General features: G+C 40.7%; 1 protein-coding gene and 1 long non-coding RNA gene across 2 annotated transcripts in view; one reads left to right on the forward strand and one right to left on the reverse strand.

Moving 5' to 3' along the window:
- LOC130355498 (uncharacterized) overlaps positions 1-16,946 on the forward strand; it is an 89,892-nt gene that overhangs the window by 42,535 nt on the left and 30,411 nt on the right. The gene's annotated exons all lie outside the window — the stretch shown is intronic.
- TM9SF2 (transmembrane 9 superfamily member 2) overlaps positions 1,425-16,946 on the reverse strand; it is a 70,327-nt gene continuing 54,805 nt past the window's right edge. Inside the window, exons 11-17 of the mRNA XM_056555693.1 lie at positions 15,101-15,220; positions 13,391-13,448; positions 12,984-13,143; positions 10,708-10,859; positions 7,395-7,506; positions 5,563-5,734; positions 1,425-2,042 (exon numbers count right to left, since the gene is read on the reverse strand). Coding sequence (XP_056411668.1) covers positions 1,975-2,042; positions 5,563-5,734; positions 7,395-7,506; positions 10,708-10,859; positions 12,984-13,143; positions 13,391-13,448; positions 15,101-15,220 — 842 coding nt within the window. The 3' untranslated portion in view covers positions 1,425-1,974. The remainder of the gene's footprint in view (positions 2,043-5,562; positions 5,735-7,394; positions 7,507-10,707; positions 10,860-12,983; positions 13,144-13,390; positions 13,449-15,100; positions 15,221-16,946) is intronic.

The following is a 16,946-nucleotide window of genomic DNA, read 5'->3' on the forward strand; positions in this document are numbered from 1 at the left end:
TGCCACTTTCTTGATTTGCTTCTAATATGCTTGGAAAATGCCCCAAATATAGTTACTAAGTGACGTTTGGGTCATTGATGTAAAAGGGGACTGAGCCGATCTGAGCTTCTGCTGATGCAATGTTTCAGAGGCACGAGGAGTCCATGCACATAGCAGAGCCACATTTAAAGAAACCGGAACATAGAAGAATCTAGTCCAATACAAGTTGGTTTACAGAATGAAGTTTTAGCCAATCCTTTTTTTTATGCATCTTTTAATAAAGCGGTTATGTTTTAATTCATGGAGTAACATCTGGAGTGCTGGGATTCACTCCCGGCGGGTAGTTTACCTTTTTTTTGTTACCTTAAGTCCCTGAAAGGCAGTGCACAGTCTTTACATCTTCGTATAAGAAAGCCATAGGCACTATGCCCCGCCATATAGCACTTTCCCAGTCACCAGATTCTTCTCTGTATGATTTCTAGGGGAAAATAACCCCGTAATACTGCATATGTTAAAATACTTTAGCACTGAAGATAAAGTATAGTCACTACAATGGTACAAATTGGTATAATTAACCGAGGGCAAATTTCTTGCCTTTGTTGCTTGGATCAAATACTTGCACGGCCAGTTGGTGGCGTACAGGTGGCGTAGGGGTTGGTGGCGTACAGACGCCTTAACATTATGGGTGAGTGCACATGACTTACCGTATTTTTCGCCCTATAGGACGCACGGGCATATAAGACGCACCCAACAGTGATCTTCAACCTGCGGACCTCCAGATGTTGCAAAACTACAACTCCCTCCCAGCATGCCCGGACAGCCATGCTGGGAGTTGTAGTTGTGCAACATCTGGAGGTCCGCAGGTTGAAGACCACTGGATAGGAGGTAGTACTCACGTGTCCCCGCCGCTCCGGACCAGTCACCGCTGCCCTGGATGTCGCTCCATCGCTGTCGCCACGTCCCCGACGCTCCGGACGTCTTCTTCCCCGGGATCCGCGCTCTCCAGCGCTGTCATCACATCGCTACGCACGCCGCTCCTATTGGATGACAGGACGGCGTGCGCGACGACGTGAAGACGTCAAAGGAGGGGGGATCCCGGCTTGGAGCAGACACAGAGGAGGCAGGTAAGGTCCCTCCCGGTGTCCTGTAAGCTGTTCGGGACACTGCGATTTCACCACGGCGGTCCCGAACAGCCCGACTTTCGCTTTAGACACGGCGGTCAGCTTTGATCGCCGCGTCTGAATGGTTAATAGAGGGCATCACCGCGATCAGTGATATCCTGCATTAGCCACAGGGACCGACCCGATAGGTGTGTATTCACCGTATAATACGCACCAACTATGGTACAAATTGGTATAATTAACCGAGGGCAAATTTCTTGCCTTTGTTGCTTGGATCAAATACTTGCACGGCCATCTCAACAGATTTACCACAAGGAAAAACACTTCCGTTTTTGAAGTTTATTAAGATTATAAATTTAAAAATCCATAGACTTGGAGGCACATAGTTTATAAGTCTTCAAATCACTAAAGGGAAAATAAACATCGAAAGAAACCAATGTAAGGACAATTCACCCAGTATAAAAAATAATATTCAACCAGAATTAAAAGGAATACATTATAGAAAACAAATCTCACATTTTCTTGTCACTGTTTGTTTTCAAGAAAATCTCATCTCACCTGGAGTCTAAAAGCATAATGGTATTTACAGACATATTTTATTATGTATTTGTGTATTACATACAGCTCCTAGTAGTGTCATTCTCAGTTACAGCATACTAATATTTACATAAGCATACATAAGTTGGTTCTTCAGTTGGAACATTGCAATGTAAAGTTTCAGTAAAATAAAAACAAGATTCAGTTGGAAAATAATGCTTCACTGGACTGGATTTTGTATTCTGCCTTCCTACAAGTAGGTGACAATACTGTAAAGTAAAGAAGTCTTCATTTCACTCTAAAAATCACATTTTCAGTAAATTCTTTACTAAGGCTTTCAGTCCACTTTAACAACGCTGTATATCTTCGTCACAAACCAGAAGCAGGCAAAGAAGCCGATTGTTCCTAAAAGAAATAATCATTTATGCTAAGAGAACCAAACAAGTAATGCAATATGTAAAGCCATACATCTACATTTTAACCCCTATGATACTGCTGTCAACACTGAATGATGCATCAAAGTCATTAGGAAGAGGGATGGGCTCCCTCTTTTACCTCTCTGGTGACCATGCATAGACATTATGGGTTGCCAATTTGCCCCTGTGGTAGCTTGGGAGTTCAATAAAGATTTTAAGAAATCTTTTTTTTTTTTTTTTTATAATTCACATACTAAAAAAATATTGCCATGCTAAGAGGTTTTTCCCAAAAAGGCCTCATCTATCACAGAAATGAGTGTGACTGATGGTGGTCCAACCACGTGAATCCCCACTGATCGGTAGATCTGTGGCAGGAGTCCCTTGTTCCTCTGGTTAAATGAAGTGGTTGTCAGTGATACTATACATGTACTCCTTCCCCTAGAGCTGACCATAGCAGCAGCATGCATGTCTGACTGCAACGCCAGTGATCAGTGGGGATATTGCAGATAGGTAATGAGTTTGCTTTTTGGGAAATACAATTTGCCTTAACTCCTTAAGGACTCAGGGTTTTTCAGTTTTTGCACTTTCGTTTTTTCCTCCTTATCTTTTAAAAATCATAACCCTTTCAATTTTGCACCTAAAAATCCATATTATGGCTTATTTTTTGCGTCACCAATTCTACTTTGCAGTGACATTAGTCATTTTACCCAAAAATTCACGGTGAAACGGAAAAAAATAAATCATTGTGCGACAAAATCGAAGAAAAAAACACCATTTTGTAACTTTTGGGGGCTTCCGTTTTTACGCAGTGCATATTTCGGTAAAAATGACACCTTATCATTATTCTGTAGGTCCATACGATTAAAATGATCCCCTACTTGTATACGTTTGATTTTGTCGTACTTCTGGAAAAATCATAACTACATGCAGGAAAATGTATACGTTTAAAAATGTCATCTTCTGACCCCTATAACTTTTTTATTTTTCCACGTACAGGGTGGTATGAGGGCTCTGAAGTTTTTATCGGTACCATTTTTGTTTTGATCAGACTTTTTGATCACTTTTTATTCATTTTTTAATGGTATAAAAAGTGACCAAAAATAAGCTTTTTTGGACTTTGGAATTTTTTTTACGTGTACGCTATTGACCGTGCGGTTTATTTAACGATATATTTTTATAGTTCGGACATTTACGCACGTGGCGATACTATATGTTTATTTTTATTTACACTTATTTTTTTTTATGGGAAAAGGGGGTGATTCAAACTTTTATTAGGGAAGGGGTTAAATGACCTTTATTAAAACTTTTTTTTTTTTTTTACTTTTTTTTGCAGTGTTATAGGTCCCATAGGGACCTATAACACTGCACACACTGATCTCTTATGCTGATCACTGGCGTGTATTAACACGCCTGTGATCAGTGTTATTGGCGCTTGACTGCTCCTGCCTGGATCTCAGGCACGGAGCAGTCATTCGACGATCGGACACCGAGGAGGCAGGTAAGGGCCCTCCCGGTGTCCTATAAGCTGTTCAGGACGCCGCGATTTCACCGTGGCGGTCCCGAACAGCCCAACTGAGCAGCCGGGTTACTTTCACTTCAGAAGCGGCGGTCAACTTTGATCGCCGCGTCTGAAGGGTTAATACAGGGCATCACTGTGATCGGTGATGTCCTGTATTATCCGCGGGTCCCAGGAGCCGACGGAGGACATAAATATACGTTCTGCCTCGTTAAGGGGTTAAAAAAGCAAGCCCTCAGAGAAGTGCCCCCCCAAAAAATATACTCAAAATTACTGCGTTAAAAATTAAACTAGGCATGTCCTTAAAGGTGTACTCTGCTGCACACATCTTATCCCCTATCTAAAGGATTGGGGATAAGATGTTAGATCGCATTAAGATGTTAGATTGTAAAAATAAAAAGTTATAAAAAAATAAATTAAAAAAAAATAAGTAAAAAATACCCTCCCCAATAAAAATTGTCCGTTTTTCCCATTTAACCCCAAAAAAGCCTAATTTTTTTTTTTGTAAACATATTTGGTATCACTGCGTTCCTAAATGTCCGAACTATCAAAAATAATGTTAATGATCCCGTAGGTGAACGGCGTAAATATAAAAAAAAAGTCCAAAAATGCAGCTTTTTTTGTCACAATTTATTCCAAAAAAAAATGAATAAAAAATGATCTAAAAGTTTTATATATGCAAATGTGATATCGATATAAAGTACAGATGACGGCACAATAAATGAGCCCCCATACCGCCCTACATACGGAAAAATGAAAAAAGTTATAGGTGGTCAAAATAGGGCGATTTTAGATTACTGATTTTATACAAAAAGTTTTTGATTTTTTTTTAAGCGGTACAAAAATATAAAAGTATCTAGCCATGGGTATCATTTTAATCCTATAGACCCACAGAATAAAGAACACATCATTTCTACCGTAAAGTGTATAGTGTGAAAACTAAACCTTCCATAATGTGCAAAATTGTGGTTTTTATTTAAATTTCCTCCCTAAAAAAGTATTTTTTGGGGTTCGCTGTACATTTTATGGTAAAATGAAAGGATTCATTACAAAGTAAAATTGGTCACGCAAAAAACAAGCCCTTACATGGGTCTGTAGATGGAAATATAAAAGTTATGGATTTTAGAAGGCGAGGAGGAAAAAACGAAAAACGCAAAAATAAAATTGACCTGGTCCTTAAGGTCAAAATGGGCTTGGTCCTTAAGGGATTAAGACACCGCATCACTATTTTTCTTTCATTTTACAATATTTGCAACCATATATTTAAAATATTATAATTAAATACAATCTTTCCATACAGCACAGAGACCTTATACATGACTGTACCAATTCCCTTTCGGAAGACACAGGACTTGGCATTATATAGATATAGTGGTCTCAATACCATATATAAAGATAGTTTAATTTTATAAAAGGAAAATCATTGGCAACAACAGAAAATGACTTCTTTGCATCTGTTCTCTTTCCACAATTAACTGGATAATTCTATCTCAACTACAAATAAACCACTTTATTTTATATATCACTGCATTAAACGTGAGACTAACAAGACTAAACAAAGGTGATATATATAAAGTTAGGCCCAGTCCATGTTGGGAAAATGTGCGGACTGTCCTCACAGAAAACATGTTCAGACATTCCACAAATTTGCCCGATCTGGCGTGCGCTAGAACCGCTCAGAAATGTGCCCTTTCATGCAGACGCCAAAATCAGAATTTGCGTTGCAGAAATATCTGGCACGGAAATTCGGCCGTGTGAAAAGTGCAGTAGAATCCAATTGTAAACAATTGGATTCTTTGTGAGGAGTCTGTACTGAATGCTTAGCCATCAAGGAGATGGCGCATTTGTGTGCGGTCCTAGCGCCGTCATGTTTATGTTGGCACCCACAGTTTGCAGAATATCCGCATGGAGATTCAGTCATGTGAACCTAGCCTTGCTGAAGCGAGAAAACAATAGCTCAGTATACCTAATCATACAAAACAAAAAAACTTACCAGTAAAAAGGAAGAAGATCAAAACCATAATCATAGTGTAGCCAAAATACAAGAAGGTACTAGCTGTCCCCGTAATTTGTAATTTGGAGTAAAAGTAATGAATTGCATATATGAGAAAATAAACTGCTGTAAAGCCACTTGTGAGGAATGATCGCCACTGCCAATGGTAGTCCTAAGAAAAAGAGGTAACACGTCAGTAAATATATCATTCATGGCCAAAAACCATCAAAAATCCTCTAGCACCTATTATCTGGGGATAGATTTCTAGGAGCCCAACTCTTATACAATTACCCTAGAGTTACTGTTTGTGCTTATAAAGATTGTTTCTACTGTAAAGCAGGTAAAATATGCCTGAATACATAACTACCGTATATACTCGAGTATAAGCCGACCCGAATATAAGCAGAGGCTCCCAATTTCACCCCAAAAACCCAGGAAAAGTTATTGACTCGACTATAAGCCTAGGGTGGGAAATACATCATCCCCCCGTCATCATACAGACCCTCGTCATCATCCCCACCGCCTGTCAATCCCTTCATCAGTGTTTCAAAACTACAAGTCCCAGCATGCCCGGACAGCCATCAGCTGTCCGGGCATGCTGGGAGTTGTAGTTTTGAAAAATCTGGAGGTCCGCAGGTTGAAGACCACTGCGGCCTTCATCATCATCCAGACCCCCATTAGTTTTCTACTCACCTCCCCTCGGTGGGAAGAAAGGGTGAGCTGGTCCGGGCCATCTATGCTGCAGGGACCGTCCGGTGGGGAGGGTTAGTCGTTCCGGGCTGTCCATTTTCACCGGGAGGCCCTCTTCTACACTCCGGGCTGGCCCCGGACTAGTGACGTTGCCTTGACGCCGACGCCGCACAGGGACGTTCAGGCGCAGTTATGTCTGCTGCGCAAGGACGTCCCTGTGCATCATCGTCAAGGCAACGTCACTAGGCCGGAGCGGAGAAGAGGGCCTCCAGGTGAAAATGGACAGCCCGGAACGACTAACCCTCCCCACCGGACGGTCCCTGCAGCATAGATGGCCCGGAACAGCTCACCCTTCCTTCCCACTGAGGGGAGGGGAGTAGATAACAAAAGGGGGGTCTGGATGATTATGAAGGCCGCAGTGGTCTTCAACCTGCGGACCTCCAGATGTTTCAAAACTACAACTCCCAGCATGCCCGGACAGCCGATGGCTGTCCGGGCATGCTGGGAGTTGTAGTTTTGCAACATCTGGAGGTCCGCAGGTTGAAGACCACTGAGAAGGGATTGACAGGTGGAGAGTTCACTCCAGTATAAGCCGAGGGGGGGGGGGGGGGGGAGGCGTTTTCAGCACAAAAAATCGTGCTGAAAAACTCGGCTTATACTCTAGTATATATGGTAATTTCTATTATTGTTCATCTTACATAATTTAAATGTGTACTAGTATAACCCACTTATATTTATGAATAGAAGAATAACCTTTAAGATCCAATAGTACTGTTGACAAGTACAAGGTCTTGCAGACATTAGTTTAAGAGGATTGTTTCACTCTGTCTTATTAGAGCATTTGGACTTGATATAGGGATGGAGGAACACTAATCAGGCCCCCTCCCCCATACATAAGCCTGAGTAGAGAGTTACTAACAGAGTGACCAGCCATGAATATTTATTATTATTACTTCCCCATTTCATGGAAATGACTGGCTACTACATTTTGCATCCAATGGTAACATCTGAGCATCGGGAGGTTCTGGAGATTAACCCATGCTGATCACTGGACCGTACTAACCTAGAAGGTAATTTCATGACGTAACAAAACCCCACAACATGCATAAAAGTTAATGCTGATGTGAACTGTAAAACCCTACCTCTGCGCACAGATGAAAATAGCAGAGTAATATAGTTGCTTCGGAGCATGTAATAACCAAAATAATAAATACAAGAAACAGGAACCCGAACATGTAATACATCTGATGGGACCTAAAAAAAAATAAAAACATTTTTTTTTTTAAGAGACGTAATGATAAATATGACAAAGTCATGAAACAAAACCCAACAACAATGTGTAACATACACGTCATTTAAACTAAAACGGCAATATAATACAACAGCTCTAAGTTTTTTTTTTACACTTTTCTACTTTCTATTTCTGGAAGGAAGCACTTATCAGTTTGGAAGTGGTATTGCAGCTCAAGCCAAGTAAATGTAGTACAGCTGTAACATCACACAATTTAAGGATAGGTGTGGTATAGATACTGGAAGAAAGTAGGAAAAAGTACCCTAATGTCTGATGAATCCTATATGGATAAATGGATCTCAGACAGGTCTCAAACTATTACAGTATCACAACTGTAAGCTTCCAAAAAGTGCATGTATAAATACACCATAACAATGTAATTTATAAAGGACCATGAGAGTCTGAGAACTAATAAGAAATCCAGGGATGAACAAGAGAAATGTAAATAAGAGCAAAGAACCATGTCTCTCACCACAGTACAGACAAAGATCAGATTTTGAGTTAACAAGGGCCACAAAAACACGCCCAACTATGAGGAATCAGAAGGAATGAAAAGCATTAATACCCAATCCAATAATAGAGCACATTTCGGTCTCCACCTATACTCCCCAACAGCGTGTAAACCCTTAAACCGATCCACTGCCTGCTTCATCAGAGTTTTTAACAAATCAGGAAGCGAAACAATGTGGGGGGTTTACATGCCATTGGTGGGTATAGGTAGCGATTGAAATGTGCTCTTTTATTGGATTGGCTATTAATGCTTTTCATTCCTTTTAAATAATCATAGTTGGGCATTTTTTGTTTGCTCCAAGTCTGATCATTGTCCTTTTATGTCTGAATTATGGAGAGAAACGGGTTTGTTTGCTTTTATTTACACTTCTCTTGTCCATCTCTGGATTTTTTTTATTAGTTCTCAGACTCATAGGGTCCTTTAGATATTACATGTTTATGCATACAATTTATTACAGCCAACAACTCTGATACTGTAATAGTTTGAGACCTGGGGGGGGGGGGGGGGGGGCTATAGGGGTCCATGGTTTTGTATGTTTGTTTGTATAATGTAAAATGTTCAATTAAAATTTCTGATTTAAAAAAAAAAATTTTAAAAATTGTTTGAGACCTATCTGAAATCCATTTATCCATATAGGGTTTACTAGACTAAGGTATTTTTGTGCCTCTTGATACCTACAAGTGTATATTTTTTCTGGATTCCAGCTACTTCATTTGTTTTTATACATGTTGATTGCAAAAACATCCTTGATTTATTATTTGGTATCTGAGGTTTCTTGGTAGGTAGTTTTCCTGTCCACTGGGCAGAAGTTGGCTTATACACCTAATGCTCCTTTCACACTATGAGAATTCATCAGTTATTAAACATCCGTTTTCTGTGTAAAAACTGATGTATAATAACGGATGAAATAACGGGTGCTAACGGCTGAATAATGTTCATCAAAATAAACGGGCATATCCATCCGTTAAGGCCCGTTATAACATCCCTCATGTACAGCCGTTTTAACACCTCTGCCTACAGACTCCCACAGACGGGACTACTACTCCCATCATTGACCGGATTTGTTTCCATGATGGAAGTAGTAATTCCCCAGCTGCGGGCTCTGCAGACAGCTGGGGAGGCTACATTAGTGTTTGTACTACTACCCCCTCACAGTACAGGGGCTGAGGGATGGATCGCATCGGCTCTCACTACTGAGACCCGATCAGAAGTTATTAAAGCAGGGGAGCAGGCGGCATGCTCCGCAACCCTGCCACGTATGGTGTGTTTTTACTTTAATTTTTAAATCCCCTGCGGGGAGCCCTGAATGGCCGATACTGAGGAGCCATTCAGGGCTCTCCACAGGGGTTTTAAAATGAACATTGTGAGTGGCAGGGGGGCAAGATATATAGCGCTGCAGGGGCTATAGCCTATATATCTAGCCCCCCAGCAGCGCATTAATATATACCCCTGGAGGCGCATATGTATATATAAGTGCTGTGGGGGGGGGGGGGGGGGGGGGAGAATATAACACTATATGTCTGGCCCCCCCAGCACTTCTATATACATATGCCCCTGCAGCGCTATGTATGAAAAGTATTGTATAAGCATCATCGGGTCGGCCGGCTGCTGATAAGATACTTTTCACATATAGTGCTGCGGTGACATAATATGACAAATGCACTGCGTGGGACACGTTATAAATGCGCTCGGGGGGGGGGGGGGGTGGGGGTGTCATATCTTTATTAATGCGATGCAGGGGGGGGGGGGGGTGCATATTATAAATGTGCCGGCAGGGGGTATATATTTATAAATGCACTGCAAGGGTCATATCTTTATTAATGGCTGCAGGGTGCATATTATAAATGCGCTGGTGGGCTAGATATATAGGCTATATGTCAGACTTGAATGGGATTTTGTAACAGACGTTTAACATCCATTTTTAAGGCTTTTCTAACGGCTGTTTAGAACGGATCTTTTAACAGAACAACTTTATAGTGTGAAAGGGGCCTTAGAAGAGCATGCATGTGTACTCAACATGTTGAAGGGAATAAACCTCTGCTAAACAACCCTAGTGGCAGCTTATCCTCCCAGAGAACAAAAATATCGGGCAATATCTGACCATCCTTTGCCAAGAACAGTCAGGACACCATACACATTAGATAGCTGGCTAGTCCAGTCTATAATCACCAGGTTCAGAAAGTATCTACCTAATGTGTATGGGCACCATAAGAAGCACTATTATTGTACACATCACACTCATACTAATAGGAAGAATACTACATTTGCAGCTATATCATGTCTTGGCTGCTAAACGTATGAGCAGTCGAGATTAGTAAAGAAGCTACCGGCTTTTTAGAAAAATTGGAACTCCAGTATCTGCCATCACCCTGAAAAGAAAATTACAGCATAAACCAATTTCACTGCAGGGGGCTGGGAGTTAAATGACCTTGCAATGCTTAATTCATTGTTCCAAAGTAATGTCTCTCACTTGCTCTCTGTGGAAGACAAGCCTACCCCATCTTAACTAGTTCATAGCCTAAGCTCAATCACTCAAGTGTTCTCTTCTCTGCGATATCAGAGTAAAATGGAAGTGTGCACAATGTGAGAGCAGAGAGGCCCTGTGATGGTTGTGAAGACTGCTAGAGCAGTGAAACAAAGAAAATCAGCTCACCAAATACTATTAAGAATGAAGAAAAGTTGTATGAAGATGCACCCAAAGGGCAAAATTCCTCCCATAATGATACCAGGTAATGGCTTTGTGTAAAATGACTGCTCAGGAATCTGACGAGGGATCTGATTGGTGCGGACCGGGTGTTCAATGGCCTAAAAGAAAGAAGAGAAAGCAAATGCATTATTACAAGGCCATTTAAATCTCAGTTTTTCACTGCCATCCTATTTGCAAGCTTTTTCCTCTGGTGTTCATGCTGACTCTAATGGTGGCAAATAACTACTGTAGACATCAAATAGCAATCCCAAAATGAAAAGGGCCAGGAACAACCGAATCCATCAAAGCCTGTAGTTAAAAATCTATCTGTGCTAAGGTGGCAGACCTTACTCACATGCTGGTTACAATCGACTGCATTAAATTAACCATCGCTGCAATGTGCTAAATAAGTGTTACATCTGAATATGCAGGTGACAGAATAAAATAAAAAAAATCCCCCCAAAAAAATTAAAATCATCCTTTAGCAGCATTAAGAGTGAGTTTATAAGAGGAAGAAATGGTTAGTAATACACATTTACAGCCATAAATACATTTGATTGTTGCTAGCCATTGCTTCCTTTGGACACTACAAAGATAATTCCAACACTTATCTAGAAAAACAACTGTAAACGAACACGCGCTTCAGTTTGTGATTACATGTGATACAATCTGTTGGTCCAGATAGTGAAACAGGGACGATTATGCAGTAATTTGTGCGCTCTACATGATGGAGCAACAATCAGAGGCGTCCTGCTGTCAGCAAGGGCACAATATCTCATCCTTCCTGATTATGGAAAACAGATTCCCTGCCTTTGGATCTGGAGCGGTAACTGAAGATCGCTAAAGCCTTGTCCTACTCGAGGCCTTTGTCGTTTTATTTTCTAAAGATTAAATTATATGCATCTGTAAAATTACCATGTGCGTTACATATGATCATCAAACACAGGTCTATAGGCAATTTTACTTCACTAATATGCAACAATTTACAAAATACCAAGTTGATTGTTTCTGGTTTGCATGAATGTAAATTATATATAAAAAAAAAAAAATGGATGCTATTTAAATTTTATTATTTTGGGTTTATTTCTATATTTTAACAAACATTTCTATAAAAAAATAAAAAATAATATATATATATATATATATATATATATATATATATATATATACACACATATATATATATATATATATATATATATATATATATATATATATATATATATACACATATATATATATACATATATATATATACACACACACCGTATATACATGAGTATAAGCAGAGTTTTTCAGCACGATTTTTCGTGCTGAAAACGCCCCCTGGGCTTATACTCGAGTAAATTCTCCGCTTGTCAATCCCTTCTCAGTGGTCTTCAACCTGCGGACCTCCAGATGTTGCAAAACTACAACTCCCAGCATGCCCGGACAGCCATCGGCTGTCCGGGCATGCTGGGAGTTGTAGTTTTGAAACCTCTGGAGGTCCGCAGGTTGAAGACCACTGCGGTCTTCGTCATCATCCAGACCCCCCCCTTTAGTTTTCTATTCACCTCCCCTCGGTGGGAAGGAAGGGTGAGCTGGTCCGGGCCATCTATGCTGCAGGGACCGTACGGTGGGGAGGGTTAGTCGTTCCGGGCTGTCCATTTTCACCAGGGGGGGGGGGCGGGGCCTCTTCTCCGGGCCTGCCCCGGACTAGTGACGTTGCCTTGACGACAAAACACAGGGACGCGCATGAACTTCCCTGTGTGTCGTCGTCAAGGCAACGTCACTAGGCATACACATCATCCTACTACTCAATGGTAGTAAACTGTTAAACCAGTGATCTAGTACAGCCTGCCTGAAGCACACTGCAAAAGATGATCTGCCATGGAAGTCACGGAGGCCTTCTGAAAACTGCCATGGTAACTGACAATCGCAGGGTTGCCACATTGACCCAATAGCATGCCATGATCAATAGTGATCTCAGCACGTAGAGGTGTTAAACTGCTGGGATTGGACTGAAGTCTGATGCTGGCAGTTGGGGACTTTAGGTGACACTTCATAACTAATTAGCTGAACAGACAATTCTTTCACAAAGGAAATGCAACAGAAATCAGCAAGAAGAAGAGACCGGGTGCCTTAAAAATGGCAGTGGTGTGGAATCCGGGTGGCAGATATGGTTATTATTAGGAAGGTTTCTAGTTTTTAAAATTATGTAGCTGGATAGTTATGTCACATGAATGGTAGGGCAGAATACTTACATTCTTTTTAAATCCGAAATAAGCCCCAATGAAAGTAAGAGGAACAGAAATGCAAAACCACAATGCCAGGATGGCTACAAGGGTGCCAAACGGAATTGCTGCAGAAGATCCTTCTCCCCAGAGAATTAAGTTCATCAGGAAGAAATCCGCAAATACAATCCTAAAAAAGTAAATGGAAATAAATTCCTTCAGATCATACATAGTTTTGAAGTAGACATTTTGTCATCTAAACATTTAGATAACTTTAACAGCTTGTTGGCACCAAATGACACAGTACAACAGCAAGGAATGACATTTTTTAGCCAGAGGAGAAATGGTTCTGAGTGATTCTCAGCACTTATGTGCTAAAGACATCTAAATCACTTTATATCATTTGGATTACAACAGTTTTACAAACAATACTTTACCCAGGACAGAGAAAGGAGGTCAGCAAGACGTTTGTTTTCCATTTTTCACCACCAAATGCTAAATTGACAAGACAGAGACAGACTTGTTAGAGAAGCACAATGTATAATAAGTCCACTTACTATAAATGCCGAATACAGAGTACAAAAGGATTCTAGAATCAAACATTTCTTTACAAAGTTCTTACTTCAGGAACTTAGGAATGCAAAGACAAGTAAATAAACCTGTATAAATGACTTATTTGCAATCTATTGACACTAGGATCTGCATCGTACAAGTAAACATTTCCCCATTAACCCTATGGGTGACATATCCAACTAGCATCCTATACATAAGATGCTGCCAAATTTCATGGCTAGACTTCTGCTCTGCACGTTTTAGATTTAGCAATGGAAGGCAAAAACAAAGTTTAGCAAAGTCCACATCTGCATCAGAGATCCTATTGGGACCCTCTGTTATAGATTCTATAAAAATACATTCAAATAAAAAAGGACAATACTGAACATGCAGCAGTATTTCGGCCAGAAATATACAGGACCCCATTAAGAAAACCTGATAGACCACAATAAAGTGGGTTCCTTTGGGCACTGTTTGGCCACCATTTTTTGTTGTTCTGAAGCAAAAAGAAGCAACACAGGTGTGAACAGAACCTTAGTAACAAATTTTTTAAAGTTACAGATTTGTAAATCACTTCTATTAAAAAATCGTAATCATTCCAGTCTTTTTTAGGGGCTGTATACTAAAGAGAAATCCAAAAAAGAAATGCATTTCCTCTGCCGTCATGACCACAGTGCTCTCTGCTGACCTCTGCTGTCCATTTCAGGAATTGTCCAGAGCAGGAGGAAATCCCCATAGCAAACATGCTGCCCTGGACAGCTCCTAAAATGGACAGCAGAGGTCAGCAGAGAGCACTGTGGTCATGACATCAGAGGAAATGCATTTCTCTTTAGTATACAGCCCCTATAAAGTACTGGAAGGATTAAGATTTTTTAATAGAAGTGACTTACAAATCTGTTTAACTTTCTTGCACCAGATGATTTAAAAAAAAAAAAAAAAAGGTTTCCACGGGAGTACCCCTTTAAAATAAATAAATTGTTGCACTGTAATGCTATTTTCCACCCCCCTCCCACAAAAAGAAACCAGTTATAAGAAACACGTGAAAAGAATTCTTAGCACCTTCCCAACATTTGACCTACATGTATGTAATACCCCTGGAAAGATTACATGAAGGTTGCTCGTGAGCCTGCTCTATACCTGCCAGCTGCCAGTGTTTTAAAAGCTGACACTCGCCAGCAGAAGCTGGGATCAGAGAGGACTCCAATGCCAGCCACTTCATTTCTTAAATGCTGTGGAATATAGGTGGTTAGAAACTGGATGGCGCCCCTCCATACACTTACTAAAGTCAGTCAGTGCCAAGAGGTTAAGGTGGCAGCTGAGGGCCAGCACACAAATGCCCGACCCTTCCAGTACCAATGTGGCGGCAGTTGGAGCAAAGAATGTATATAAAAGAGTCTGGGCTGGGGTCTGAATCTAATCTATAAATAGTGTGGGTTATACATTTAAGGAAGTGGCAAGAGGAATGACCGAATAAAGCAAAATTCACAGTGTAGCATACTGCTATTTCTCTACCCCCTAAGATTTCAACCTTGGATTCACCCTATGTAGGAGGTGGACACAGCTAATAGTTATTTTATTTTTATTTGTACACTTACATTTATAGAATCGGGAAGCTACATAACCGGCCGGAGTACCAAGCAACACCCATAGGACAACAGCACATGTCATCAATGCACCTCTGTTAGCTGGAGACAAAAATCCCAGGCACGCAAAAACTGAAAGAAATAAATGTATTCTTACTTATATCCAAGCAGGTTTGCAACATTCGCATGAAACAAATTTACCAAGTTCACACTTATGAGTCTCCATGAGAATTGGTTTATTTCGCCATTAAAAGGAAATCTGTCATCAGAATCACCCGCACTAAACCTGTTACACAGGCTTGTAGTGCGGGTGATCCTGATTAAAACGCTTCTTACCTGGTTAAAAATGGTTCAGTGGTTCTTCAGATATCTATATTTTTAGTTTTCTGTTATTCCCTGGCTTGAGTTATCATCTGGGACTCTGCCACACGTCATTCTAGCTGGGCAGAGCGGCCGCCCGGCTCATGAATATTCATGAACTTATCCTCATGGTCAAACTCCTTTTTCTAGGTCTGGTGGGGAGGACCGCACATGCGCCGTGTTCCGTACACCCGGAAGCGGCGTTCTCCCCCCGGCTTCACTCGAGCTGCGGCCCAATACAAGTAAGAAGATGGGCTGCATGAGTGAAAAGCCGGGGGAAGAACGCCGCGTCCGGGTGTACGGAACACGGCGCATGTGCGGTCCTCCCCACCAGACCTAGTAAAAGGAGTTAGATTACGAGGATAAGTTCATGAATATTCATGAGCCGGGCGGCCGCTCCGCCCAACTAGAATGACGTGTAGCCGAGTCCGAGATGATAACACCTCCCACTGAGTCCCAAGCCAGGGAATAACAGAAAACTAAAAATAAAGATATCTGAAGAACCGCTGAACCATTTTTAACCAGGTAAGAAGCGTTTTAATCAGGATCCCCCGCACTACAAGCCTGTGTAACAGGTTTAGTGCAGGTGATTCTGATGACAGATTTCCTTTAAGGTATTTTATTAGAAAGTATGAAGTGCTATTCTGTCAATAGTACCACACTGCCTATGTACCCTATTAAAAGGGGTACTCCACTGGAAAACATTTATTTAAATCAACTGGTGCAGGAAAGTTAAATAGATTTGTAAATTACTTCTATTTAAAAATCTTAACCCTTCCAGTACTTAACTGCTGTATGCTCCACAGGAAGTTCTTTTCTGTCTGACCACAGTGCTCTCTGCTGACACCTCTGTCCATTTTAGGAACTGTCCAGAGCAGGATAGGTTTGCTAGGGGCATTTGCTCCTATATAGCAGCTGATAAGTACTGGAAGGATTAAGATTTTTAAATAGAAGCAATTTACAAATCTGTAACTTTCTGGCACCAGTTGATTAAAAAAATAAAAAATTATGTTTTCCAGTGGAGTACACCTTTAAAGTAAAAAGCGGAAGCCAGTGCGAACAGAACCTTTAAAAACAAATTACGATGAATACTGCTACATCCACAAAGCCTTTAACCCCTTAAGGACACAAGGTTTTTCCACCACACCTAAAAATCTTAACGCTTGAAGCGTTTTTCAGTTTTAGCACTTTCGTTCGTTTTCCTCCTTACATTTTAAAAATCATAACCGTTTACATTTTGCACCTAAAAATCCATATGATGGCTTTTTTTGTGCCACCAATTCTACTTTGCAGTGACATCAGTCATTTTACTCAAAAATCTACGACGAAATGGAAAAAAAAATAATTGTGCGACAAAATTGAAGAAAAAACGCCATTTTGTAACTTAAGGGCATCCGTTTCTACGCAGTACATTTTTCGGTAAAAATGAAACCTTATCGTTATTCTGTAGGTCCATACGGTTAAAACGATACCCTACTTATATAGGTTTGGCAATTCT

Source organism: Hyla sarda, chromosome 2 (assembly GCF_029499605.1).
Source record: "Hyla sarda isolate aHylSar1 chromosome 2, aHylSar1.hap1, whole genome shotgun sequence".
In the NCBI taxonomy this organism is placed as follows: Eukaryota; Metazoa; Chordata; class Amphibia; order Anura; family Hylidae; genus Hyla; species Hyla sarda.